Consider the following 27,543-nt stretch of genomic DNA (forward strand, 5'->3'; position numbering starts at 1 on the left):
AACCCACCTGGCCGCGTTCCTGTGTCACCTGCTCCGGGTGACCCTGCCTTGGCAGGAGGCTGGACTGGACGATCTCCAGAGGTCCCTTCCAACCCCAGCTATTCTGTAATTCAGTGATTCGGTGATTCATTGACAGCCACTTGTTGGACACAAAAGCGCTGCCGCGGTGTTATTTTCAGTCAGCGCCTGTTATCAGCCGCCCGCAGGTGTCTTTGGGAATTGTGTGCGATCAGGAAACCATCGCACTTCCCACACCTCCCAAATCCTGGCCTGGGAGACTCGGGGGACACGAGTGACATGAGATAACCTTTGAGCAGGACTCGGGGAGGTCCCAGAGCCGCAGCCTGTGGCTGCCGAAAGCACAGGTGTGTTTACGGGGAGCAGCTCCGTATCCTGCTGATAAGGCTCCTACCTTTGCACTCCCGAGCCACAACAGAGCGCTCGCACCCTCTTCAAACGAGACCTGGAAACGACACCACTGGGAACAGCTTTTAGTGGCGAAGCTGTGCCCAGCTGGGCTGGGTGCCCCGCGGAGCTGCTGGGGAGGAGGCAGCTCCGTGCCTTTCACCTTAAATTACTCCGGGGTGATGTGAGGCTCACACATGACCCTCAAACACGGATCCATCACGCAGCATCTCCCTCCAGCCCTGCCCGGGCCACAGCGGGTGCCGGGGTTGAGGATAAAGAGCGGGGCAAGCGGGGAGAGACATTTCCCCGCCTCTGGTGACTCACGGCTCAGGCGCGTCCAGGGCCAACAATGTGCCTTTGTACTCGGAGATCTCAATGGATTTCTCTTTCGTGGTCTTGTCTGGTTGGCTTTTGAGCCTGTGTAAAGCCCGTAAATCCTGAAATAATGAATCCCACACAGTTTTGCTGCACCTGGCGCAAAGAAAACGCCTCCCTTTGTGGGCATTGAACCTGACATCTGCTAGTTTCACTGCCTGTCTTTAGAACAAAACAATAAATCCAGCCATTATTCATCCCCTCCCCTGCCAGTCAGGATTTGAGAGCCTTCTATCATTTCTGTCAAGTGCTCGAAGCCTGGGCTGAGTCAGTGGAGCAGAGTCAAGGGCCGGGCAGTGAGATTTGGCTGGCGAGAGTGCCCTGGAGTTAATCCCCTGTGTTCACACCCGCGGGGAACCCCGGCCCGGTGCCCGGCGCTGCTGCTAAGGAGCTCCCGGGAATCCCTCTCGTATTTTGGCACAAGAAGGAGTGTTCGATTACAAAACCCAGGTGTGCTGGTGACAGCGGCCAGCGCTGCGAGGCTGTGATGGAAAAGCGCCGGGGCACGGCTGCGGAGCCGCAGGAGGATGTGGCAGATACAGCAGGACAGGAGAACCTGAGAAACAGCCCCAGGTACAGCCACGGGATGAGGGGACAGGGAGAGAGCAGGGACCAGCACGACCCTGTGGGATTTCACCTTAAACTCGGTTTGTGTCCATCATCCACTGTGTGTACAGGGCACGGAGGGAGAGAGAAGGAGAAACAGGGAAGAGTAATCCCTGGGATTCTCCAGGATGCTGATTTAAAACCAGGACACGTGGAACGATTCCAGGATAAAGGATAAAGACCATATTTCTGGGCACCAGTGGTGCCACAAGGCTGTGCAGTGGCTGGTAAGGGATTAAAGGTGATTCCTGTCATCTGTTAGCTGAGGTGAATATGGCACACCCTACCTCACTGTGGTGGTGGCACGTAGAGAATATCCCCAAATGTGGAGGATGGAGAAATGGAGGCTGAGAAATCCCCAGGGCTGAAGAAAAATGGCTCAAATGGCAGAGCTGTCCAGCCCGTTTCTCTTTGTGCTGAGGGGCTGCAGTTACCACATTTATCAGAAGATGAACATGCAGGTGACTGTCAGCATTGGAGATAAGGGAAAAATTGCAGCTGGGAGTTCAAACCAGGGCTGCTCCCTTTGGCAATTCACTCAAACAGGCCCGTGGGAGAGAAAGTGGTTTATCACAATCCATTCATTGCCTTCTGCCCTGGCGGGGAGGTGCTGTGTTTTGGAGCCGGTCTGTTTTCCCCAGGGGGATTACCAGGCCTTTAACCTCCCTTGGATTTCCCCAGGGCTCTGTTTCTGTGTCTGGGAGGGTGCTCAGGGATTAGCCTTCCTCCCAGGAAGAGGCACAATCCCTAATGCGCTCTAAATTCCTTTAGCACCCCATGCTCGCTAAGCCACAGATGCTGCTGGAACCTGAATCACTCTGAGCTATCCCTGTCCTACCCCCACGAGTGGATTTGTGCCTCTCAGATGGTCCCTTGTTTAAATTATCAGGATTTTTTGCTTTCCTCCACTTTTAGCTGCACCAGGGCCTCTTGTCTGTCTGGAGCTCTGCTCCCGTGTGTTCAGCTGCTGCCATACAGAGGTGCCCAGTGCCTGTGGATCCCTCCCCTGCACCACAGGCTCATCACACATCATTTCCCTCACACAGCATCTGCCAAGTGCCATCTCCTGGTTTATAAACCCAGCCAGAGAACAACAACAAAACCAAAAAGAACGAGGAAAAAACAGCTTTCCCAGAAACATCTCTTTTCATTAAATCATGTCTTTAGCCCTAGAAACATCCATGTACTCGAGGTCTGGTTATCCCACACAAAGCAGCAGAGGGCTCCTGAGTCAGGCAGGGTTGGCCCCGTGCCTGGAGAGCAGCAGCAGCCAGAAACCACAGCGAGGGTGCTGGGCTCACTGAAACCTCCTTCTCACTTTTCCAAGGAGCCAACCTGCTGCTCCAGGGCCCACCGAGACCTTGGAGATCACAGTCGTTGTTTATAAAACTCTCCATTAACCTCAAGACCAGTTTGGCCCCAAACCAGCATATTCCAGGTTGGGGTCTCCAACCCCAGGTCTCTCTTGGGCCCAGCATTTCCAGCTCCTTGTGCCCCTGCTGTGCCTTCAGCTCCTGCTGGGATGGGAGGGCAAGGAGGGCTCCGAGTGCTCAGATGTGCCAGGTGGGTGTGTGAGGACCCAGCACAGATGGCTGCAGCCACCCTGCCCTGCACTCAAACTGCATTTGGGAAAGGAGCAGGATGCTGTCAGCTCCCTCTGAACTCCACAAAGAGCAGAGTGCTTTATCTTCACAAGGTTTGTCAGCTGATCAATTCCACTGAACTGGTCTGGGGCTCCCCCCCATCATTTTGCTTCTTTTTCTCATTTGAGTGAAAGAAACTTGCTCAATCATCTCAGAGCATAGGGGCATTACTGGGCATAGCCTCTCTTTCTCTACATTTACCAGACCCACTGTCTCTGTCTCCTTTTCTCCTTGATACTCAGGCACTGAATTTTCTTCTCAGAAAGCTGCTGATGTCCCCTCACTCTGCAGAGGCAAAGGGAGCTGGAAATGAAAACTGCTGCCTGAACTCTGAGGGGAAAAAGATCCCAAAAGGGTGCTGGCTCCCAGCCCCTGAGAGCTCAGGTTGTGTTGTTGCTCGGTATCACAACTGAAGTCACCCAGTTCCAGGAATAGTGTTATTAAGGAACAACAGGAAATACAGAGCAGAAAAGCTACAGCCCTTTCAGCACATTTGGGTACAACTCCAGCCTGCTTCCCTGGGATGGGGAACAAAAACCACCCAGCTTCTTCAGCCACCCCCAGCTCTGAGCACAGGGGCACAGCACGGAGCAGAATCCCTGCTCAGGGGCCTTGTTTGGCTCTGTTTATTCCTGAGGTTTTCAGGGCATTCCAAAGGTAAGGACAAAGATCCCTGTCCTTGAATTCCCAGCACTGTGTAGGTTTGTGTTACTACAATGGACAGCTAGCACTACAAACACTAATTAGAAACCAATTATCTCATAACCCCCCCACTTTTCACTCGAGCTTTTTGAATCCACCCAATTGCATCTGGGCTGGTCCTGAGCCATTGACCAGGGGACAGTGGCAGTGACCAGTCCCTGGTCCAGTGACCAGTCCACAGCCTCAGCAGCAGCTCTGTCACACAGGGGAGAAACATCCCCCAGGTACAACCCAGCACATCCCTGCAGACCCTGGGAGCAGTGGGGAGCAGGGCAGGGGCTGTACCCCAGTGTGGGTGGCTGTAGAGACAGGAAAAAGCACAACAGGGGCCACCCCAGGACACCTGGGGACATGAGACCAGCCCCTGGGGACACAGAACCAGCCCCTGGGGACACAGAACCAGCCCCTGGGGACACAGAACCAGTCCCTGGGGGCACAGAACCAGCCTCTGGGGACACAGAACCAGCCCCTGGGGACACAGAACCAGCATGTGGCTCCATCAGGTGTTTGGGGGTCTCTCTCAGCTCAGCAGTGCAGGTGGAGAGGCTCCTCCTGCTAAAGGTTTATAGGGCACTGCTGCTGTGATTATCACCAGGCCATTGGGATGCTGAGATAAGGAAGAATGGAATGCTGAGTAATTATCCCCATTCTCGGAATACAGGGCAATAACCTGTGCTGGGTCTTACCTGTCCTTACCTGTTATTTTTATGGATACTCTAAAAGCAACACAATACTGTGAAAAATTATTAGGTTGCATTAGTTCTTTAATATTTACTAAACATTTATGGAAAAAAAGCAATGTAGTTTCTCTTCAGATGGATTCTTTACATTTAATGTCCACAATGTTTATTCCTTTCAGTCTTTACATTTCTCACACTGACTGGCAGTAAATTGGGCTGGAGTTATTTCTGAACCAAAGCTGCTGCTGGTTCCTGGTGCTTTTTGATAAATCATGCACTGCCCCAGCAAGAGGTTATTTCCCATTACCTGTGCCGATGACACAGCAGGATCACCTGGGAATAACAATGATCCCAATCAGGGTCACGGCTCTCAAACCACCCATTTACTCCCTCAGCTCCCACAGGGGAGTCAGAACCAGGCTGACTTGCCAGTAACAGTTTCCAGTTGACTTTGGCTTGTGTTTCCAGAATGAGAATTAAAAAACACGTCCATGGAAGATGCAGAAAGCCAGGGATAGGCTGTAGTCAGTGGGACAAAATACAGGATCACAGTCTTTACAGATGATGTGGAAAATGGTATCACCACTCAATAGCCCTTGGGAGGACACTGGGATCCCCAGGAAGGGCTGGCCCTAGCTCCAGGGACTGGCACAGCAAAACCCAGAGCACAGAGCAACTCAGCTTGAGCTGAGCTGAGCTTTTCCTGAGCCCACCTGGCAGCAGGACCCGGTTCTCCGAGAAGGAGGACACGGCCCAGCACATCCCTGGTGCAGGGTTCTGAGAGCAGGTGCCATCTGCAAGGGCCCTGGAAGGATTTTCTCACTCATACAATATCTTCCCTTGGACTAAGACATTAATAATATCCAAGTGTGACTCAAACCACCTTGTGAGAGGCTGAACATTTACACTCAGACTGAGAGAGCAGAGCGAGCCTGGAATTCCACCTCCAGCAGGATTAAGAATGGGGCCAGGACTAAGGACACGTTCCTGTTCCCAGATCCTGCCAGGCTGGCTGTTTGTAACCAGCATTTTCCATTCTTGCAGCCAAGCCCACTTGTGCTGCTGAGGGTGCTGAGCCCTGCCAGCAGAGCCTGGGAACAGGAACTGCCAGGCACAGGTCAGCAGGGCAGGAGCTGCAGGAGTGGAGCCGTGCCAGGATCCCGAGCACTGCTCACAATTCCCTGCACACCGAGCAGGGACAGAGCCTGGCGTGAGGACACGGGAGCACATGGACACACCACTGCAAACAGGAACCCTGTGCTGAGCTCCAGGCAGCAAGCCCAGGCTGAGGAATGAATAAATTCCTTCCTGGAGTTTCCTGCACGGAGGCCGAGCCCCTCCACAGGCTCTGGTGGCTTCAGAGGTGGGAGCAGGTTGGGATCCCACAGCAGAGTCCTCACACGGGCAGGATGAGCTGGCTGGGTGCCTTTTACACTCAGATGTTTTGCTGGGAGCTACGAGGATTTTTCTGCTTTTGTTATTTCACACAGGAAGGGATTATCTGGGAATTTGTGTCTCCCACCCCAGGTCTGGAGGTCAGCTGCAAGGGGAAGCTGGTGGCTGCAGCATGAGCAGAGGTGCAAAAAGCTTTGTTTTTACCTATTTCTACATCCCATGGGTAACTTGAATTTTCTTCCTCCCTTTCCTTCCCAGCCAAAGAAGAGGAAAAGAAAAAAGCCTCTCTGGAAGTGCCACATCCACAGAGCCTGTGATCCCCCAGGCCTCTCCAGCTGAGTGAACATTCCCTGCAGGCACCAGAGAACATCCTGGGGCCACTCCCAGCACAGAGCCAGGCTGAGGAGCAGGGCTGGGACAGCTGAGGCCCTTCCTGCCACCATCCTCTCCTGGAGTGACACTGCCAGCCCGGGCCATAACACAATTATCACATTTAACAGCTGTGATAACACATTTACCCAGGCCAGGGCTGGGGGTCACATCCAACACTGCCTCCAGCAAGGGCAGCACAAACCCTGCTGAACAGCAATTCAAAATTAATTTGGTTTAATCTGCTTCTCTTCAAGTGAAGCAGGTGTCCCCACTCTCCTGCCCCTGCTGAAGGCATTTCCAGAGCACAGAGGAGCAGCAGCAGTTCCCTGGGACAGGGCAGGAGCTGCTCAGCCCTCACCCAGCCCAGGCACACGGAACTGCCGCGGGCACAGGACAGAACTGGTTTCAGACACACCCCGAGAGCAGGGTGGTGAGAGCTGAAGGAACAGGCAGGAGTGGAATGAAAGATTGTCCTGTGTGCCCCAGGGCACTGCAGGCAGCCCCAGAACCTCTGGAGGATGCTGCAGGGGCACAGGGGGTGAGGAACACTCTGGGCCTTGGAGCTGTCCTGGCTGGGACCATACTGGGCTCATCCTTTACAGGCTGGTCTGACTGAGGAAGTTCCAGGCCCTATTTTTACTTCTAAAGTTTAAATAATTGCAATTTTTATTTGCCTCTGCTGACCCCGTTTCCTTTCCCAGCAGCCACCTGAAAAAGTCCACCAGTGAAAAAGGGGAATAAAAGCGTTTTCCTCTGTCACCAGTGGTTAAGTCCAAGGATGCTGCCTCACACAGGACATGAAACGTCACAACTCTATTCCAGTCACAGCTCTGAGAGAATTTCATCTCTTCAGGCAAATGAATGCTACAAAGGAAAAAATATGTTCATGTCATAAACATCACAAGCTATGAGGAATATAGATCTTTGGAGGGAAATGCATTCATCAGTTGTCAATCCCATAAACTGCACCAGAACAGTCCATAGTGTCCATTTCCACACAGAAATTACTGTACAATCTACCTTCTACTTTGCACCCCAAGTACAAGTGGTCAGTGAGGATATACAATAGTTTTACAGAGAAATCACTCAAGTGGATACATAAATGGGCCCTTTGGGGGTTAAATAAGATTTGCAATAGTTCCACAATGCTACATTCATGCTACCAAGTTCACTGAATTGGGATTTGAGAAAGGGGGAACTGTTTGCCTGTCTCCAGTTAGGAGGTGAAAGGGTCAGAAAGGGAGAGAGTTTTGTGTCAGCATTTTAATCCTCCCACAACCATTTCCTTCTCCAGATAACATGACTTTGTACTTTCACTGCACCTCTGGCTCCCACCTCTCACCACAGAGCTGGTGGAAGCTCCAATGTTAAACAGTAATTGGCATAAATTTGAGGATCTTTTTCTTTTCTATCTGGCATTTTCTTGCAAAAGCTACAGACTGGTGCCTGTTCTCCCCGTCACATCTGGCAAACCTGAGTCCAGGGATGAGACGTGGCTACCAAAGCTCCCAGCCTGGGGGAGGCAACAGCCCACACCTGTCTGTGTGGCTTTCAGTGACTTTAAACTACCTCTCTCCACCTATCCTATTCCTTTCCTTAATGTATGTACATTATTTCTTCCAAAGTTTTGCTATAAAACTGCTCTAAATGTAAAGGGATCAGCAGTTCTAGGCAGGAGCCTGCTCCCCAGAATCACAACCACAGGTATGGCACAGGGAAAGGAGGACTCTACAGATCAGAACACCAAGTTCTCTTTGTAAGTAGTTAAAAGATTTGTACATGTATTTTCCTTCACTTCACAATCAACAAATTTGAGATACCAGAAAATCAGGAAATTAAGGTAATCCTTCCCTGCTACTTCCTTTGCTTGTAGAAGAAATAACTTGTGTCACCTCCCAGAATTGCCAGTGACCTACACAGACTCTAAGTACTATTTGTCCTCTGAAAGGACAGCAGAATGTGAAAAAAGCCCCATTCCCAAAACAGAAAAAGCACCCCCTTACCTAACCAAACAAAAATAAATAGATTCCAAAAGATACCATCAAGTATCAAGTACAGACCTGGGCTCTCAGGCTGCTCTGACAGAGCTCGGGGTTTTCTCTGTCCTACAAGGGAAGGGGCTGAGCAGCTCAGACCAAGAAACAGGTCATGGAAAAAAGGGGTGGGTTATGCACAAACAAACTGGCAATCAAGTGAACAGAGAAGAGTCAAACTCATGCTCCAAGTCTGAGCTGTGTCCCTCCAGAAGCATTTCTCCCAAATGCCTCAGTGCTCAGCCCCCTCAGAAGGGTCTCCACACAGGAAGAGAGCTCCTCTCCCAACACACAGCAAAACACTGGCATGAACAATTAATTACCATGGCTATTAATTTCTAATTCATTTTTATACCAAAGCGAACCTGACGGAGGCTTCCCAGCCAGGTCCCGTGTTTCTAACCTAAAATATTTCAGCAAAACTAAAGTTCCATAGTTTTGCAAGCAGCAAAATATAAAGTAATGAAGTTGTGGCTAACTCTAGGAGAACTATACATTCGTGAGAGCACATACAGGTAGTGCAGCACAGCTACTCTGAAAGGAACCAAACCAATGCAGCAGACATGCAAGGTCTGCTAACTTATGTTAAAACCATGTTTGCTGGTGATTAAATATGTCTACAGAAGATATATTACCGTTCTGAATATATTTTCAAGCAGACCAAAAATATCTCATCTATTGGTTATGGTGTGTTATTTTTAACTAATTAAATATCGGGAGGGATTTTACCCCCTCCCTCGCTATAAAAATTGCACTTATTTTCTATTAAACAAACAAAAAAGAAGATTTCAATTCTATATCCCAGTATATATTCACATGGAAACGGGATCATCTTGCTCTAAGCTTGCAGGAGTAGGTGTAGCAGTCCTTGCTCTCCAGGACTCCCAGCACAGAAAGTCCCACCAGGACAACCCCCTGCTCCCTCTGTGCTCTGGTGACTTCTTCACTGTAGTGCATGGGTTAAATGGGTTTGTGGTGGTTTTTTTTTGTAAGAAAACCTGAGCTTCAAAAGTCTTTAAAAGGACCTGGAATCAAATCTGGCCCATTCTGACCCAAAACAGCTCAGTTCTGCCAGGAACTCCATCCTGTCCTCGTTTCACACAGCTCCTCCCGAGGCCCCACGGCTCGGACTGAGGCCAGCGAGGTGTCACTGTCACCCCCTTCCCTCCAGTCTCTCTTGGCCCAGGAGACTTTTCCTCCCGACACTTCCGAGGGCTCCTCCTTCCCTCCCTTTAGCACTGCTGCCTCCCGTAGGGCTGTGAAGGGCTCCCTGTGCCAATAAAAAAGTCTCTCTGCAATAAAGCATGACTTCTTGGACACTGGTGATGAGCTTCCTCTTGCAAAGTCTTCTCCAGCTCATAAAATGTCATCATAATCCAATAGTTTGGAGTGCTGGCGGGTCTTCCAGAGGCGGTAAAGGCGGAAGTCAAAGTAAGTCTCAATCATTTGCTTACCTAGAAGTGAAAGAGGCAGAGGGGTCACACCCTGAAAGGAGCATGAGGGGGAGGTGACAGAACACAGCACAAACCCCCAGGCCAGCGTGGGCAGGGCACAGGGACCCATCCGTGGTGACATTCATTCATGGTGACCCATCCAGCTGACACTGGGCACGTGGAGGGGCCCGTGAGAACCAAACATCTTTTCAGATCTCCTCAACCATGAGCAGCTCCCTGTAATCCCTTGGCAGGGTTTGTCCCTGGGGGCAGGAACTGAGCACAAAGTCTGTCTCCAGACTTTGACCTCTCTGCTCTGAGTGCTGAGGGGAGCTGGGGGCTGGAGAGGCTCAGCCACAGCCTGCATGAGCCACAGGGACTTCAGGGGCTGTAAACCAAGAGTTAACTCCTTGTAAAGAAACACTAAAAAGAATTAACACTGAGGATTCAAATCTGAAAATACATGTTTTTTAAAATGACCAGCCCATCCCTGTCCTGCCTGTGCTCCCAGCAATGAGCTCACAGCACACAGCAGTGCCAGCTCTGCTCCCCAGCCCCTCTGACTGAAGGGGCTCTCACAGGCAGCCAGGAGGTGCATTTGAAAACACAAGGGCAAACAAACCTGCACTCAGGGCTCAAGGAGGGGATTTTCACTTGTGAGGCCTGATTAAGATTAGTTTTAGATGACTTTGCAAAGGATTACGAGGGTACACTCTTAGCACGTCCCAGACTGATCAAGGGGATAAATTCAGACGTATTCCTCAGCCCAGCCTCCTGAAAGCTCAGCTGCTTTAATGCCTGCACACAGAAGCCCCTGCCTGGCCTGCTGAGCTGCCCACAAACCCAGGAATTTCCCTGCAAGCTGCTCCTGGACACATCTGAGTGTGTTTGCTCTGTGATTCTGTGCAGGCACCGTGTGCAGCTGAACTGATCATGCACAGAGAACTGAACAGCCTGGGCTGGAGGGAGGTGTCCCTGCCCATGGACAGGCTGGAACTGGGTGATCCTAAGGTCCTTTCCAACCCAAACCAGTCTGTGACTGATTCTGTGAACTCTGTGATTCTGTGACCCCTGAACAGCTGAGCACCAATGTGCTCAACTCCTGCACTTTCCTGAGGGTGAAGGGAAGTAAAAAAAAACCCAGCAGTGCTGAGATCAGAGCTGTGAGCAGCACAGAAGTGCCTACAGCTGAAACCTGCATGGTTTTATCTGCCAAGAACTACAGCAAAGATAAGAGAACACGGGGAAATTCAGAATCTATCACTTGTGAAACTGCACTGTGAATTACTGACATTGACCAGTGAACAGGAAAAATCCTGTAGCTTCTTGAAATATCTTGAGCTACAGGAAAAAAAAAAAAAGGGAAAAGGGCCAGACTGAGCTGTAGAATGGCTCTGATGGGGCATATCCCAGTTGCTTATTGACACAATTCACTTGGTGCCAGTGGTTTGAGCTCTGGAGAAGAGACCCCAGCACACCTGGCTACAGAAAAGGTTCTGCTCCATGTGCATTTCCCCCACAGACTCCTCATGCCCTAATAATAATGGATTCTCCTACACTCAGCCCAGAAATCTGTCTCTTTTGCATTGCCAGGATCCTGGGAGAGGCCTCTGCAGCCTCAGGCACAGCAAACAGGGAATTTGAAAGATGAACATATGCAGGAACTGCAAGGGGAAAGCCAGGGGCAGCAGCTGAACTACACAAGGTAAGCAAAACAAAGACCCAGGCAGGACTTAAGGGAATCAAAATTTCATTTTCAGGAAGATGTCCCCCAGAGGAGGCAGACTGGTTAGCAAGGTGTGTGTGTGTGTCTTTGTACAGGAAATAAATTACCTTGAGCTGATAGTTCAAGTGGAGACTCAAAGGCAACCCTATAAGGATTCATTAAGTTTTTCAGATTCTGAAATAGCTGAAAGTGAAACACATCAGAGTTAACAGCTGAAAACATTTATGACTCCTGAGCAGCCAGAATTTCCCACCTTTGTTCTGGAACACCTTCCACCCATGTCCTTTAAAACATCTATCACACCAAGTGCTTTGAACAGCTCTTCTCCTCCAAGGTTTCAGATATTTGTCCTGCACATCACTAATCCTTCCTCCCCTGCCCCACAATCCAGAGGGAAGTTCTCCCACAGGACAGGACAGCAGCACATTCCCACCCAGCAGATGAGGCAGGTTTAGAGCTCCCAGTGTGACTCTGGCCTCCGTGGGCCCAGCAGACATTCCAGGGGTGACCCACAAGCTCCTACCTTCTCCCCATTGGGGTTTCCAAGAACATAGCAGCCCATGATGTGAATGATATTTGGTTCAGGATTGACTTTACTCATCAGCCGGCTCAACCTCTTCCAGAAGCTGGAAAAAAACAGAACACATCATTTAAAAAAAAAATAAATCTCTCCTCATAGGCATGATTAATGCCAAGGGTGTGTGCACACAGCACTCAGACAGGGCCCAAGGTTTGTAGCCTGGGCAGGAAACTGCTCAGGAAGAGCCACTGGAGCTCAGACAAGGAAGAACAGGGGCAGAGCCAGGGCCTGAGGAGCAGGTCCAAGTCATGTGGAAGAGAAAGAGGAGCAGCCCATGGAGCCAAGGGAGCTCCAAGGTGAGGAGAAGGGAGCAAAGTCCCCCAGGAGTGCTTCTGGAGCGACAGTTTTACCAAGCATCCCTTCCAGCTTCCTTTCTCCCATTTCTATCAACAGCTGCCCTTTCTGAACACAGGGGTTATCAGTGCACTGGTTCATTTCCAGGGCATGAATTCAGCAGGGAACAGCTGGAGAGATTGTTCTGAGTGAGACAACACAGCCCAGGCAGCTCCATGTCAGCCTGTGCTTGGTGCTGCTCACAGTCACCCTCACTTGATGTGCAGCGACTGTGACCAGGAGGGATGTGAAGCACGACCCCCTCCCCTGGGCAGAGAGTTGGAGCAGATTTCTGGGGGGTTCTAAAGCCCAGAAATTCCTCCATGGGTGTTCCAACCAGACTGCAGCCTCGGCTTTCCTCAGCACTGCCTCCCAGGAACACACAAGCCAGGTGGAGATGTTCACTTCCAAGCTCCCAAACTTTCAGCTGTGTGTTAACAGCTTTCTGCAGATCCCTGATTTATCAGCCTGGGAGCAGCTATGCCTGGGATGTGCTCAGAATCGTGGATGTGCACACGTGCTGGAGAATTCCACAGCCAGTGTTTGTGCCAGGGCATGAGACTGCTGAGCATATGTTGGTTTTAATACTCAGTTCTCATGCCAACAAAAAGTTGTGTAGGAACAGGTTGGTGTACATCCTCTCCCCCACAGCCAGGCACTGTTAGCCAAGCAAGTTTGAGCCAGCACAAGCGAGTAGGCAGCAAAACAGGCAAAGCTTTACTCTCTGCAAGGAGCAGCAAAATTGCTCAGCACTCCCAGCTGAAGGCTGGCATGTTAGTGAAAATCCTCCTCAGTAACAGGCTGGACTTTGAGCAGGCTTTGCAGAGACAAATTCCATTTCCCCCTGGCCAGAGTCAGCTGTGGGGGAACACTCTGGATTTCTGCCATAGTCACCAGCTTACCCAGAGACTTGAGGTTCATGTTCTCATTTCTGGTCAGCAAAGCTGTTTTTAGTAGAATAAATACCTTTATTCCCCTTCTCTTTTGACAGTCTCTATCCACAGAGACACTAAACAGACAGAAGAATAAATCTCCTGGTGTCAGGGCTGCAGCACTCCAGGGACAAGCTCAGCTCTGCCACCTTTGCTGCTGCCCCTGAATGAGCTGTGAGCTGCTATTCAGTGCCTCCTCATCCCCTGACCAATCCACCCCAGCTCCCTTCACTTCTGCTCCTCCATGTGCTGCAAATGATGAGCAAACCCAGCAGAAACCCCCCGAGCAAGCCCAGAACACATCACAGCCACTCACAGGATCAGATCTTCCTCCTTCTCCACTTTGGCAAAAGTGGCGACTTTGTTCTTTAACAAGTACAAGTGCCCGGGGCCTCCCTGCAAGAGACAGACAGACAGACAGATGGAAACCCCTTTGCCCAGGCCCTGAGGAAACAAAGCCTGGATGTGATTCCTGTCCTGCCCAGCCATTCCCAGAAGTGCCACAAGGGAGCAGGGCAGCCCTGCACTGCGGGCACGCTCAGGGAACAGCCACACACTGGCTGGGGCTTGCATTCTCTGGGTTTTGCTGCTCTCTGCCCACATCACTCCAGAAAGGCACAAGAATAGATTAAAAACGCCACTGTGGGCGGCTGGAGAGTAACAGGGGAAGACAAGAAAGTGCCTGTCGTTTGGGGATGCTGGGGGTGGGCAGAGGAGAAGCTGAGCACAGCAGGGACAGCAGGCAAGGGCTGGCACTGCAGAGGAATTGCTCTTGGGCAGCAGGAAGCATGAACAGATTGACACAACACCAGGAACATTAAAAATCACAATCTCCAGGTCAGTGTGTGCTGCAAAGCTGCTCCTCTGCAGCACTGGGCACATGGAGGGAGTTAAGTCAGGTCACCTCCCTCACTTCTCAAGTGAGGAAGTGCTGGGGAAGTCCACAGCTGACCATGAGGAACTGCAAACTTGGGAAGGAAATCCCCAGCAACCCCCAAATCCAGCAGGGCCTGGATTGTCCCACCACAGCTCCAGCCTGACCCTTCTCCTGCATCCTCTGGCTTCCAGCTCCCAGCTGAGCCATCAGCCACAGCACACTCCACTGTCACTGTCACACTGAAGCCAGATGGAAACCATAACTATGACACTGCAAGTGCTTGTTCCTGTCACTGGAATTCTTTCTAGGTCAGTGCTGACACTGCTTTTTCTGGAGTTCCTTGAGAGAATCAGCCCAGCTCTTGACTTGGCCTCACTAAATCAGATTTGATTTCCTGCTGTCAAAGCAACTTGAGACTGCTCCACGTCTGGGAAATGGGAAGTGAAAGCTGTGCCTTGGCAGCGACTTTAATAGAAGCTGACTTTGGAATATTGGTTCCTCTATGTCACTTTCCCCATAGAAAAAGACAAATTTGTAACAAATCACCCAAGTGTTTAACAACTTTCATGTACCTGGCAAAATATCAGCATCTTCCAGATTTTGCAGCCTTTCCGATAAATGTTAAGTTTCTTCTCTATTTCCTCTAAAAAAAGAAAAAGAAAAAGATGAACCAAGGACAAATCTCAAAATTAATCTTATTTCTTTCTTTACACTTGTTCCTGAGGGCAGGAAGCTGAGCTGGCAGGGGTGCTCAGTACATGCCCAGGATGCTGTGGGGAGCAGGAAATGTCAGCAGGTGACAGGGCAGAGAAGGGATGGAACAGCACCAGACACTGCTCTGCAGTGACCACAGCTCTGGAGCAGCCCCAGCCATCCTGGCCCTCTGTCACTGCTCCCACTCCCCACCACAGCTACAATGAACAATGCTGCTCTGTGCCTCAGTTTCCCTGCTACAAACCATGAGTTTAACACAGAAAAGAGGCCACAGAAGTGAATGTTTATTACAGCAGCACATCCAAGAGCAGCTGACTGACTGCCAGGGGTCACTGGGGTGAAAAAAACACCTCTGTGAGTGGCAGCTGAAGCACAGGGCAGCTGAGTGACTTAAATATGGATGGTTATGTTTGCAATGGGCAGGAGATGAAAAAAGGAGATAGCATTCACATACCCAGGATGTCATCAAAGGTGGCGTGTTCGTGGTCCTGGAAACCAAGACAAAAGACAGATAAAGGTTCAGTGTCAGCCCACCAGCTCCTTAATAATCACACATTACCATTCCAAGGAGAACATTTACACCAGCTGATGGCTGCTGGTCACAGCAGCAGTAGCCCTCACCCTAAATCACATTTCAGCACAGAAGCTAAAGACTGAACAGTCCATGAAGATCAAATCCACCTGAAGGCTTGAAGCTGAAGCCTGCAGACATGTCCAAAGCACAGATTGTCCCTCAGATGCAGTCAACACCAGCAATGCCTATTTGGGTCATGTTTTGCAGCCACTCTCTGGCTTTACCCCTGTCCAAGCTGGCTGACAAACACACAGCTGCCTCTGCCACAGCAGGGTCATCAGGACAACTGAACAATCCTCCAAGGAAGAGAGGCAAGAGCAGCAAGGCTAAACCCCAGCAGCACTGCCTGCTGCACACTGACACTGCCCTTGCTGGGCTCTCAGTCCCCCCCTCCCCTGCAAATTAAGTGATTAGGAAAAAGAAACCCATGACTCCTCACTGCTGTTTCAGACATCTGCTCAGGCCAGACTCCCAGTGACAAATCAGAGTTAAATTAATGACTGACAGGGATGCCCCACTGCACATGGGGTGATGGAGTTGGTGGCTCAATGCTGAGCTCCGAGGTGCTGCTTATCCCAAGCATGAGCATAAGGAGGAGCCCTAAGCCTGGCAATGCCTGCCCTGCCTTCCCTTGATAATCCTCCCACGCAGCTCCTGGAGCTCATGTGTACCATTTCCACCCCACCTGACTGTTCCACCTAGACCTGAGCCCCCACAAAGCTACCCCAGACCCCAAAGCTGGGTTCAACCCACCCCCAGCCCCTTCCTGACAGCTTTTCCAAATCACATCAGCGTTTTGTCACCCTAACAGGAACTTGGGAAATAAAAAAGTCTCTACATGACTCCTCATGCACAGCAGAAGTGATTTACTTACGTAGAGGATGGGGATGATGGAGGGGTCGTCCCTGCGGATAATTGTTGGGACATACTCTGCTTTGGGCACCTTGGAAGAAATGAGCTGCAAAGGGGGAAAAAAGGTGCAACAGCATGAGGAGAAGGCAGTAAAGTCTGGACAGAAGCACAAAGGCCATAAAACAGTGTCCTGTTCAGCTGTTTTCAGGTGTTCAGTGTTGTCAGGTAGCAGCTAACCCAGTCTATCCATATCCCAAGGGAAGCTTTCCAGCCCAGAGCACCCCCAGACCTGCCAAGTGCCCCCGACTGTCACCATCTCCTTGACCCCCAACATATGAGCACACAGCTCTGCCCTCAGGCTGCACTGTCCTCCCCTTTTCCAGAACAGTCTGGAAAGGGGAGACTGGGGTGCACAGAGGATGGAGCAGCTCGTGCACCACCATGGATGGCTGGATTCCAGCAAGGATCACTCCTGCCAAACCTCCTTTCAGCTGTAGGGAGTGTTCAGTGTCTGGTGGGACCTGCACATGGCCCAGCCCAGGGCTGGCACTGCAGCAGGCACAGCAGACACAGGGCTGCAGGTGTCAGACACTGCCTGACAAGTCTGGCTGAACCCTCAGCTGGCTCCTGCAGCACCAGAGCCTGAGCTCTGCTGTGATTCCAGGCCCCTCAGTTCCTCACTGTGGGAGCAGAGCTGGCAGTGGTGCCCAGGTCTCTGTTTTCAGGGTTAATAAGCCTCAGGCTGACTTGGTTCTGTGTTGGTGTCAGTCCTGCTCTGTCCTTCTAGCTTTCTTTCAACACATTACCCCCAGCAATAACAGATGTGAACCGTGTCAAGTCTTGGTTCATCTCTGAGTGACCCTCACGGCCACCTGAGGCAGTGCCTGTACATCAGACTTCCCAGGAAGATCCTGAACCTAGCAGCACTGAAAGGACAGGCAGAGCATGAGCTGCAAACTCTCACCATTATTTTTGGTGGAATAAAGTCTTCTCCGTCACATGCCATGGCTTCAAGTTCCTTTTCTGCTTCCCAGTTCAAGTCAAAGTCACCATCCAGAGTCCCGCAGGAATCCTGAAGGTCATGGCCTGCCAGAACACAGGGAGCATTACAAGGGCAGAACAGCCCTCCCCACTCCATCCTGCCTTGGCAGCTTCTTCACAAGAGGTGCCACGACACTCGTGCCCTCTTGTCACCCACAGAGTGACAGACACCACTCTGGGGCTGGTGTCTTCAAACAGACAAACATGAAACAAATGAAGAGTGCACAGAGAGCTCACACCATGTGTCACAGAACTTCATCACTCTCGCAGTCACCAAGCTTGGTTTTCAAATGCTAAGTCACAACAGTCACCCTGTCACTCCAGAAATGGGGAAGGAGACAGAACACAGACAGACTCTCTACACTTCAGCACTGCCAGGCTGATAAGCAAAAGTCCAAAGACTTCAAAGCTGATCTTCTTGTAGTAATTACTGCTCTGACTACATCTTTTGAGGGATTATAAAGAAAATCTGCCTTGTTGGTCAGAGTGATCCTGGCAGAGAAGTCTTAGAGCGTGCGTGAGGACAGCTGCAACAAACACAGTCATATTGCAACAGTAGACTCGAACTTGCTCTCCAAATCGACCTTACCTGTTGGCCTTCAGTGCTCCTGGGGAAAAAAACATCTGGAAGGAATATAATTGACCATTAAAGGTTAAAAACAGAGATGGTTGCCGGACTGAGGAAAGAGAACCGAGGTGCCACTGTTTGTGCCTTTGGGGATGTCCGAGTGTCGCTGGGCAGTGCCCGGAGCCTGTGTGAACCACAGCTTTTCCATGGCTTTTCCATGGCTTTTCCATGGCTTTTCCATCCACCTCCGGGTAGCTGAGGAGTCAGACTGCCAAACAACAGGGTCATGTTTTGAACCTGGCCTTTCGTACACCTCCCCCTGCAGCCTGGGTCTTCTACACCTAGCAGGGCCAGATCTCACGCTTACCTGGTAGATCAGATCATTTCATTAGTGAAATTCACCTCAACATGGGCAAACTCATATCCACCAAGCTCCTGCCTACAGGCTTGCTATAAAATCTGTGTAAAACAGCCATTCCCTTTATAAGAATACAGTGAGAAGATGCTGGCATTCCTTCCTGTAAATGAACACAACAGCATCTCAGTCCCCTCAAGCAGAACATGGCAGCATTACTGGGGATTCCCAGAGGGATTCCTGGCAGCCCAAATGAAGATCAGATTGCCCCAAGCTATCACCTGTGCAGGAAATCAAATCCATCTCATCAGCTGTGCTCTTGAGCTATTCCAGGCTAGCAAAGAGCCCAGAAGGGGCTCCTGCATAGGAAGCCATGTGAGCCCCACTGTGGTGAAGACAGCATTGGACTGGTGAGCTTCCAGAGAGGTTTTGGTGCCAAGAGGATAAGGGATGATGGGAACAGAGGGCTGTAAGAGAGCTGTACCACTGGGTACCCTTTGGCAACTGCTCAATAACCTGAGGTTGGATGAGTGGTGCTCTACAAATAAATACAGGTACACACAGATGAACAGGTACATACACCTGGAGCGCTACCTGCTCCGATCTCAGGAAACTAAAAAAGGATCACAGACAGGACAGAAGGGCACAGAGGAGTTACTCCAGTGGGACTCCAGTCAACAACTGCTGGAGGGTTTGCCCACAGGAGGAAGCTCAAAGGACTCAGAACTCACTTTCTCGAGAGTCATGGAAGGAATCAGCTTTGATGGGAGTCGGGTCACTCCAGGACCTGCTGAAGCTCCTCTCACGCCGTTCGGCAAATGCTAAAGGATAAAACCAGAGCACGACATTAACAGATCCCAAAGCACCTCTGCTGCTGCCAGCAAACAAATCATCCAGCAGATTGCCACCAAAGCCACACATCACAGACTCCCCTGGGCTGGTCCTTCCACTTGCCAAACGTGAGTCCTTTCCACACAGCAGAGACAAAGTGCCCACTTGTGCACAGGATGGGATGTGGAACACAGAAAAAGGACAACACTTGATGGTCTCTCCTCAAATGCACACAGCTCAAACCTCAATTTAACCAAGTCCCAGTGTAAGTGCTCAGACTCCAAGGCCTCACAGAAACACACACTGCAAAGCTAATGACAGCTAATGGCCAGAAGAAGGCTGTAGCTCTCCAGTCAGTTCTCCCTTCATGTTCTACTGGCACCCCAGTCAGAGCTGGACTGAACAGCAGGGAGGGGATGTCTCTGGAAAGCTCCTGCTTTCTACATTTTATTGCAAAAGAGGAAATCCTTCAGCCTTTGCTTGCCTGCACTCTTGTGAACACTACTCTTGGCTTTTTTTCCTCCCAAGGAGTGCTGTATTGTTTGCACGGGCATTTCCCAAGCACAATCCAGGGAGCTTGGCTCAGACGGCTGCACCGCAGGCAAATTCCTGGGAACTGGCAACCACCACGTCTGACTTGGCAAGCTCATGTGAGAGCCATTATGCCGGGATTAACAGCCACTTATGGGCACTAATACCTATTTCTGGTGGCAGACAGAGTGTGCAGCAGGGAATTGAGTAACAACAGCACAGGATTTCACTGCGGATCAGCATCACAAGAGCAGCCTGTCCCCTGCTGAAGTATGGCCAGGGCAGGTGTCTGGGGAATCAAACCAGGTCTTCAGTTCTTCAGGTGATTTCCATCCTCAGCTTTCTGTTAAACCCAGGCATTTAGCTACTGTGCACAGAAAGAAAGCTTTGAAAACATGACCCAAGAGTTCCTGAGGCAGAGGCACGCCTGAGTTTCCCGGAGGTGAGCCCTGTCCACGTCAGGCATTGCTAAATCAGATGCCAATGAAGACTCTGGAAAGGGCAAAGCTCTTTGCTGATCACTTCCCACAGCATATGAGAAAGGAAAGAATGCAAATTGAACTCGGCAGTGCTTTGCTGTGGGCACTCTGTACATGATGCCTGGCCAACGGGTGGGAAGAACAAGATGCTTTCTCTTCTGGAGCAATCCTCAGCTCCCAGGAGCAGGTTACGCCACTTTCACAGCACTAAGGGAGCTGCCCAGCCAAGTTTTGGAGGATTATTGCCTTCCCCACAGAAAGGGAACTGCCATTTTGCAGACCTAAGAGGTGATTTCTTCCCCCAAGAGGCATAACACTCCCTGATTTGCCCCTTGCTTCAATCTCTTCTCTGATCCTCTTCTTTTTCCTTGCACCATCATCTCACTTCCCACCAGGCTCTCCCTCAGATCCTGCTGTGGAGCTGACAGTGGGACAGGGGAGGAGGGGACAGCCAGCAGGCACATGGAGCCACAGCTGGTCACAGCTGCAGAGAGAGGCCAGGCAGCTCTGCTGGACTCCCAGCTTGGGTTCTCCTCACTGACCTCCACACCAGTGACCACCAAAATCCAGAGAGGGGACAAGGATGCTGCAGCTTTCCTTGCATGCCTTGCACCAGAGATGTCCCACAGCCATGGCAGAGGGTCTTTGGGAACAGCCTCCAGGCTGCTGCAGGCATCCACACATCCTGGACACGTGCAACCACCTGGGCTACTTGTTCGTAGGTTAAAATGGCACCAACAGGTCAAATCCTCTCTCCAGCCCAAAGCCAGGTCCTTTCAACCCACATTTGCATGTGATAGAATTCCCAGGAACCCCACAAAGCCCAACTCCAGCCACACTTCCAGGTGCTCACTTACTTTGTGCTTTAACCCTTCGGCTCCCCACCATGCGGAGGTGCTTCCGAAAATTCCTGAAAGAAAGGCCAAACACAACCTTTGAGAAAAGTGACATCAAGCAACACCTGGACCCAGAACTGTGAAAACAGGGAGGAAGAAAATAAAATGGGGATGATGGTGTATTTCCTTCTGGGCATTCCAAAGCTGGAGGCCAGGTCCCCAGCCTGCAGGGATTTAGTGCTGGGGGTGGTGATGTTTGTTGAGTGGGGCTGTTCTGAGCTCCCTGGGCTGGTGGTACAGGGCAAGTGGGGTCCCACAGGGCAGCCCCCTGCTCATGGCTGCTTTCCCTTTTCTCTGGTTCAGCTTTACCTGTGCTGTATTTGCTGAGGACACCCACTGCCCGTGCTGGCAGTGTTCCCTCTCTTCCTGGGAAAGAGCAGCAAGTGCTCCCCTCTCTCCAGCAGGAACGGGGGGTGCCCAGGCTCTGCACACACCACACTTGTGGCTGTGCTCATTCCCAAACACAGCAGCTCCTAAAACCCCTCCTGTGCTGTTGGTAACCATGCAGCCCGTGCTGCCCTCCAGGCAGAGCTGGGGAGCACCAAAGCAGGTTCTCCCTCCTTGCACAGCAGAGTTCAGTGATGCTGCCTGTCCCCACGGGCCTGCTCTCCCCGTGGGCTGCCCTGGCCTGGCCTCACAGGCAGGTCCAGAGGGGCTGCAGAGCACACAGCTCCAGGGGAAAGCCCTGGGGAGCAGCTACAGCCCAGAGTCAGGTCTGTGTGAGACAGAATGTCCTGGCCACTCCTGAGAGGCCATGGCAAAGGGACTCTGTCCAGCCCCTCTGAGTCCCAGGGACCAGTTTCTCTTAGCTTTTCATCACTCACAAGGCAGGAACAGGACAGAAACAAACAGGACACCCGAAGAGACAGGGAGGAGAAGTATCACGAGCAGTGTCACCTGTCCATAAACCCTATATAACAACCATGGCTTCACCCACAGTGCTGCCCCAGGATGACAGAGAGCCCATGCACTGGGCACCCTGCAGTGGGGGGATCTTCCCGGATTCCTTGTGCCCCCCAACACACATGGCAAACACCAGGAAACACACACCACAGCTGGTGAAAGGGGTAAGTCACGAGTTGTCTGGCTCACACACAGGTTAGTGGAATGAGTAAGGACATGGTACAACCATGCAGATGCTTTAGCAAACTGATTGGACCAAAAGACACTTCCAGCACTGACAAGAAGTTGTTCAGAGAAACTCAGAAACATCTGCTCCTGTCCAGGAGATCCACACAAGCACAGAACTCATGGGAGAGCACTTCACCCACGTCACCTCCTGCACTTTCCCTCTTTGGCCTGGGATCCCTTGCTGTCATCAGGCTCCAAATTCAGCAAGAAGCAAAACCAGCAGCTGGAGCAGCATTATTCCATGCCAAACTTCTGTCTATGCTTGGGCTATTAATGTTTCCCAAATATTTATTTTGTCTCTGCTTGGGTACATGAAGATTCACTGCTGTGGATGAGACAAGTGCCCCTTTAGACAAATCCCTGGCCTGGCTCTTTGTACAAAGCCTTCTGGAGTGCCCCACCACTGACAACTGGGTCTGCATTACAGTGCATTAGATTAAAATCCAAATAAATACAACATTTTAAGGGAACCAGGGCTGTTCTTTACACAAAAATGTCTTAGATATATATTATATGGAACTCTTTGTGGTCTGTTGTGAGGCTGAGATCATACCAGAAACTGAGCACCAATGTTAATCGCCCAAGGCCACTGTCACATCCTTGGGGCTTTTGGCATTTGGATTAAAACCCATTTTCTGTTAAATGTCCTCTCCACAGAGGAGTTTCTTCAGACCCTGGGGGAAGAGGGGCAAAGCAGCCTTTGCCATGGAAGAAGGTTGCTGCCTGGTCAGCTTGGGCTCTCCCATGAGAGACCTAAATACCATCTCCTAAACACCAGTGAGAGCAGCTCCAAGGAGAATCCAGCTGTTCAAGGTTAACCACTGCACTAAATACTCACAGAATGGGACAAAAGCCTTTTGCTCCATCTCTTTCCTTCTAGAAAAAACAGCACTTTGGAAGAGCAGTGCAAGTCTGGGACAGCCTCCTAGTGTCAACTCCCCTGCCACAAGTCTTGGAACATTTAAAAAACCAAACTAGTTCTGATTCCTACTGTAAGTGATGTGCCAGAGGAGGCCTGCAGAAGGAAACCAGGCCCTCCTGTAATACCTGGACAAGGAATCAGTCCCCATCCACTTTTATTTCCCTTCTATTATTGAAAAAAAAAGACTTAAGAATAGATTTCTGGTCACTAGAGATGTCAATTTTGCCTAGGTCTTAGATTTTTGAGGTGCATTTGTAGATGTAGCAATGGCACATACAGTATTCATCTAACCTCAAACAAATTTCTGCTTGTGGCAGGGGAGTTGGAACTAGATCCTATTTTAGGTTTCTTCCAATCCAAACCACTCTGTGATGATATGAAATTCCAAGTTGGAACGGGGAAATTGCATCTTTAATTTTTAAAGTATTTCCCTGCCTGAGGCACAAATCACGTGGAATGCTAAAAAGCAACTTGACAGTGCTCTTTAAGAAGATGGAGATCAGCTATCCTGAGCATCATTCACCTCCACAGCTCCAGCAGAGCCACTGCCAGTGTCCCCAGGACAGCACAGAGACAGGGACAGCCACGGTCACGGCACCAGGGTTGAGCAGTGACCCCAAAGGGCCCATGCAACACCAGCCACAGCTGCGGGGGGAAGGGGCCCTACCTCTGGATAAGAGCTGCAGAATCATTCTCTCGTTTCCGTCTCTTCCTCTCTGCGTAGCCCCTGAACGCCCTGGGAAACCATTTCAAGGCATTAACCAAGTCCACAGCTTGGAAGTGGAGAGGACAAGGGACACACAGAGGGAAGCTCCTGGCAGACAACAGAAGTGGAGCTGCCCATGGGGCCGGGCAGCACCGTGTGTGGGTCAGGGCAGGGCACTCAAACCACAGCTCCTCACTCCCTAGGGCTGCTCCTCAAACATCAGAACGTGGCCCAAAGGAGCAACCATCATCCCTGCTCTGCAGAATGGACCTGGGAGCTGCAGCCACAGCCTCTCTGCACACCAGCATCAAGAGGGACAAAGTGTGCCAGCAATTGAGGGCTGCGCTCGGAGGATGAGGATGGTTTGGTGGGATCCATGTAGGCCTACCTGGTGTAGCCACCTAACCTCCTGCCAGCTGACAGACAGCCTCTAGCACAGGGAAAGCATGAGTGAATATGATGGACAGGAGAGGAGAGTTTATACAGGACACCAACAGACAAGGAAATAAAAAAAATGAAGATTATACTTACGAGATGCTAGAGATTCCAGGAGATGCAGGGAAAAAGAGAGAGAAGAGGAATTTATTAGCGCTCAGCCCCAGCCAGAGTTCTAAGGGAATTCTCACTCCAGAAGGAATATTTCTTGTTAGGTGGAAGGAAATTGCTTTTTAAATTAAACATTTCTCAGTGGTGAGACTCCTCCTTGACTGAGCTCAGTCCTCCCTGGGGCAGGGCTGACATGTGGCTTGGATGCAAACAGCTCCAGGCAGACCCAGAGAATGTGCAGATCCACAGGAGCTGAGTGTGGTCTGTGAGGCTGCAGCACCACGAGCTCCTGGAGCAGGGAGAGCTGCTCCCACCATGACAAACACTGTCTGCTCCATGAAGGCAGTGAGCAGAGGCCAGGGGCACCTGGGGAGCCACCCAAGCGCTTTGGGGAGATGCCCTGAACTTCTGCAGGTGTTTCTGCATCACTTCAGAGGCAGCACAGAAGCTCCAGAAATGTTAATCAAGGAGCCACATCAACCAAGGGAGCTGTGCTCCTCAAGGGTTCCCTCAGGGCACCATTCCCCAAACCAACCCCAAGCTGGCCTTCAAGCCCTATAAGCCATGGGCCATCATCCTCCATCAAATCTGCCCAGAAAACACAAAGGTTATGTCCAAATGTGCTGATTTTGCATGTGGTTTGTGGGTCAGATCAGGACCCACATTTTAAAATGTTTTTTATCTGGGGGATGTAGCTACCCCAGTCCTCAACTCCAGATCCAGCCCTCCCTACATGAATCCTTCCAGGTCTGATCCAGTCTGGGTTATCCCAATCAGCCTCTTTTCAGGATTTTGTGAGGGAAAAGTACAAGGGGAAGAAGAAATGTACGAGAAGCAAGAGTACAAAAAGGACACCAGATCAGACAAGGAGAAAACAGAGAGCTGAGGGTGTCCCACACATTGGAAGAAGCACACAAGAAAAAGGTGACAAGGCTGGGTTTTCCAGTCAGGTAGGAAATAATCAAAACCAAGAAGGCAGCACTTGCTGGCAAGCCTCGAGTACAACCTGGAGACCTGATACAACCAGGGTACAACCTGGAGACAAGGCTTCCCTTACCCTGCTCAGCCCTTTGAGAGCTGCCTCCTCCCAAACACAGCAGCCAGGAACCTGCATGGAGTGTGGAGGGAAAGGCTCCTCCTAACTCACACCCCTTCATACTTTACAGAGCTTTTACTGATACTTTTTCACATGTGCAGACCAGTGCAGAGTTGCAGGGCTCTTATCCCAGAGGAAGGCACCTCTCTGGAGTGAGGGATGCAGGACAAGCCTGGAATAACCTTCCCTTGGGAAGTGTTTGCAGCAGAAGCAGCTGGTGGAGGGTCTCAGCTGGTGATCCACAGGACCCTTGCTCTGCAGAGGCAGCCAGGCCACAGTGTCACAGACAAAACCAGGGAAGCAGAGAAGAGCTGGGTAGCCCAAGGAGTTAAAGAAGGTAAAACCAAACAAATGAGAGCAGTAGGAAATAACTAGGAAGTGGGAAAAGAAAATTAACAAGAGACAAGTTTCTCTCGTTCTTTCCCATCCCTGAACAGTGATGCCAAAGACACAACCCCTGCTCCAGGCTCTCAGCTTTGAGCACATCCAGACTCTGAGGTACAGAACAAAATGCACAGCAGTGGTTTCACTTACGCTTGCATAGTTGTAGTAGCAGTGTGAAAACTGAAGAGGTTCTCTTTTGGGAACCAGGTTCGTATGGGGACATCATCTGCAAGAGAGAGAGAGAGAGCAAAGCCTGAGCACCCAGCAGGCACAGACATCCTTCAGACAGCCACACTTCCTCCCCAAAAAACTGAGCTTTTTCTCACAGGACTTTCCTTCAGCATCCTGCCCTGACTGAACAGGAGCTCAAGTCTCATCCTCCTCATACAAATGCACACTGCCACCGAGTGTTCTGTAAATTCCTGCAAAGCCTGTCTATCAGGATACTAAGTGAAGAATAAAAGCTTTATCTTAAACACTGAAGATTAGAATAATCCAGGAATTACAGAACTGACATTTGAACTAGGAAAAAAAAAAGCAGGGAAAAGAAACATTTTTCATGAACAGCATTTTCCTATCTCTGCCTTTTCCTTTATACCATTGATTTAAACTGTCCCATTCCTCCAGTTCTTTCTGACACAGCCCAGTAGAAGATGAAAAGCATTTAGAACAAAAGCACTCAGAACAGTAAGCCTGAAATATCCTCTCTTTTTCTGTCACTGAAGTTTCAATAAACCCCTCTCACAGCTGCTCCTGCTGACTTGGCCTTCAGGAGTTTCCCTGGTTTGGAAGTCAAACCACCCATCAGCTCCACAACCTGCAGATAACTGAGCTGATGTAGCCACCTCTCTTTGTAAACTGCCCTGCCCAAACCAGTTTTTTTTGTGGGGTTTTTTCCTAATTCCAGGGCATCAGAACTCTGCATCACCTTCACTGAATGACCACTGAGACAAAAAGCAAAATAAGTCAGCAATTACATGTGGAAGAGGAACCTGCCCAAGCAGCAGCTCCTGCTGAGAATTCCCAGGCTGGAGTCAGGCAGGCAGGGAATCAGAGGGGTATTGAAATCCACTGCCACAACACTTGTGAGATCTCAGTGGACTGGATTCCTGGGGTTGGGGGATACCTGATTTGTCATCTTGCTTCACACCCAATTTGTGGCTCCCTTGCCTAATGCTTTGCTCCATGTTGCTGATTGTGTCTTGCCTCAGTCATTCAAGCCTTCAAATCTAATAAAATTTAATATTCTGGCATTGTCAAGGTATGTTTTAATTCACTTTCACTGGCCCAAGCCCAGTCAAATTGCCCACTGCAGGCATAATTCCCACAGACCAGCTATCTTAACAAATGTTTTGTACAGATCATCATATCCTACAGATTATTCCCTGAAAAGTACAGAAAGTGGCTGCAATTACAGATGCAAAAAATGCTAAGTGCAACTGGGGAGCTTTCCTTTGAAGTGCAGCTTCCAAGAAATCTATAGAAAGCTGTACCAGACACTCCTTCTCAGCTCACAGTTTACGTCAAGTCTTGATTCAAAGCACTCCAAGGAAATATAGATGTTAAATGAAACTGCATTCCAGTATGCTAAAGACTTCCTTCTGATGCAGTCCCAAAGTCTGCTCTCCTCCAAAACACTCAGACAGCAGCAAAGCAGAACAACTCAAGACTGCAAATGAATTACTTGTTTGAAGCCTCCAACCCACAGAAGCAGCAAAGGAGAAGTTGTATAAATTCCTTTTTAGCCAACAATTCTGTACAGGCTTCTCAGGGACTACTCATCTCAAAGGACTGACAATCCCTTAATGTGTTTTACAGCTTT

At 50.4% G+C, this 27,543-nt stretch overlaps 1 protein-coding gene across 5 annotated transcripts in view; it reads right to left on the reverse strand.

The window, feature by feature from the left end:
• Window positions 1-4,483: 4,483 nt before the first annotated feature.
• The window catches only part of NSMF (NMDA receptor synaptonuclear signaling and neuronal migration factor), a 41,213-nt gene continuing 18,153 nt past the window's right edge, over window positions 4,484-27,543 (reverse strand). For 2 of the 5 annotated variants that reach the window (XM_058853477.1, XM_058853482.1), the window contains 12 exons: window positions 25,872-25,947; window positions 23,657-23,725; window positions 20,898-20,950; window positions 18,931-19,020; window positions 17,200-17,321; window positions 16,258-16,341; window positions 15,264-15,297; window positions 14,668-14,738; window positions 13,535-13,614; window positions 11,897-11,999; window positions 11,481-11,556; window positions 4,484-9,668 (listed from right to left, as the gene is read on the reverse strand). In XM_058853477.1, the coding sequence (XP_058709460.1) occupies window positions 9,571-9,668; window positions 11,481-11,556; window positions 11,897-11,999; window positions 13,535-13,614; window positions 14,668-14,738; window positions 15,264-15,297; window positions 16,258-16,341; window positions 17,200-17,321; window positions 18,931-19,020; window positions 20,898-20,950; window positions 23,657-23,725; window positions 25,872-25,947 (956 nt within the window). In that variant the 3' untranslated portion in view covers window positions 4,484-9,570. The remainder of the gene's footprint in view (window positions 9,669-11,480; window positions 11,557-11,896; window positions 12,000-13,534; window positions 13,615-14,667; window positions 14,739-15,263; window positions 15,298-16,257; window positions 16,342-17,199; window positions 17,322-18,930; window positions 19,021-20,897; window positions 20,951-23,656; window positions 23,726-25,871; window positions 25,948-27,543) is intronic. The other 3 variants (XM_058853478.1, XM_058853479.1, XM_058853480.1) reach the window with 3 other exon arrangements.

The sequence above is a fragment of the Poecile atricapillus genome, chromosome 20 (genome assembly GCF_030490865.1).
Source record: "Poecile atricapillus isolate bPoeAtr1 chromosome 20, bPoeAtr1.hap1, whole genome shotgun sequence".
Classification (NCBI taxonomy): Eukaryota; Metazoa; Chordata; class Aves; order Passeriformes; family Paridae; genus Poecile; species Poecile atricapillus.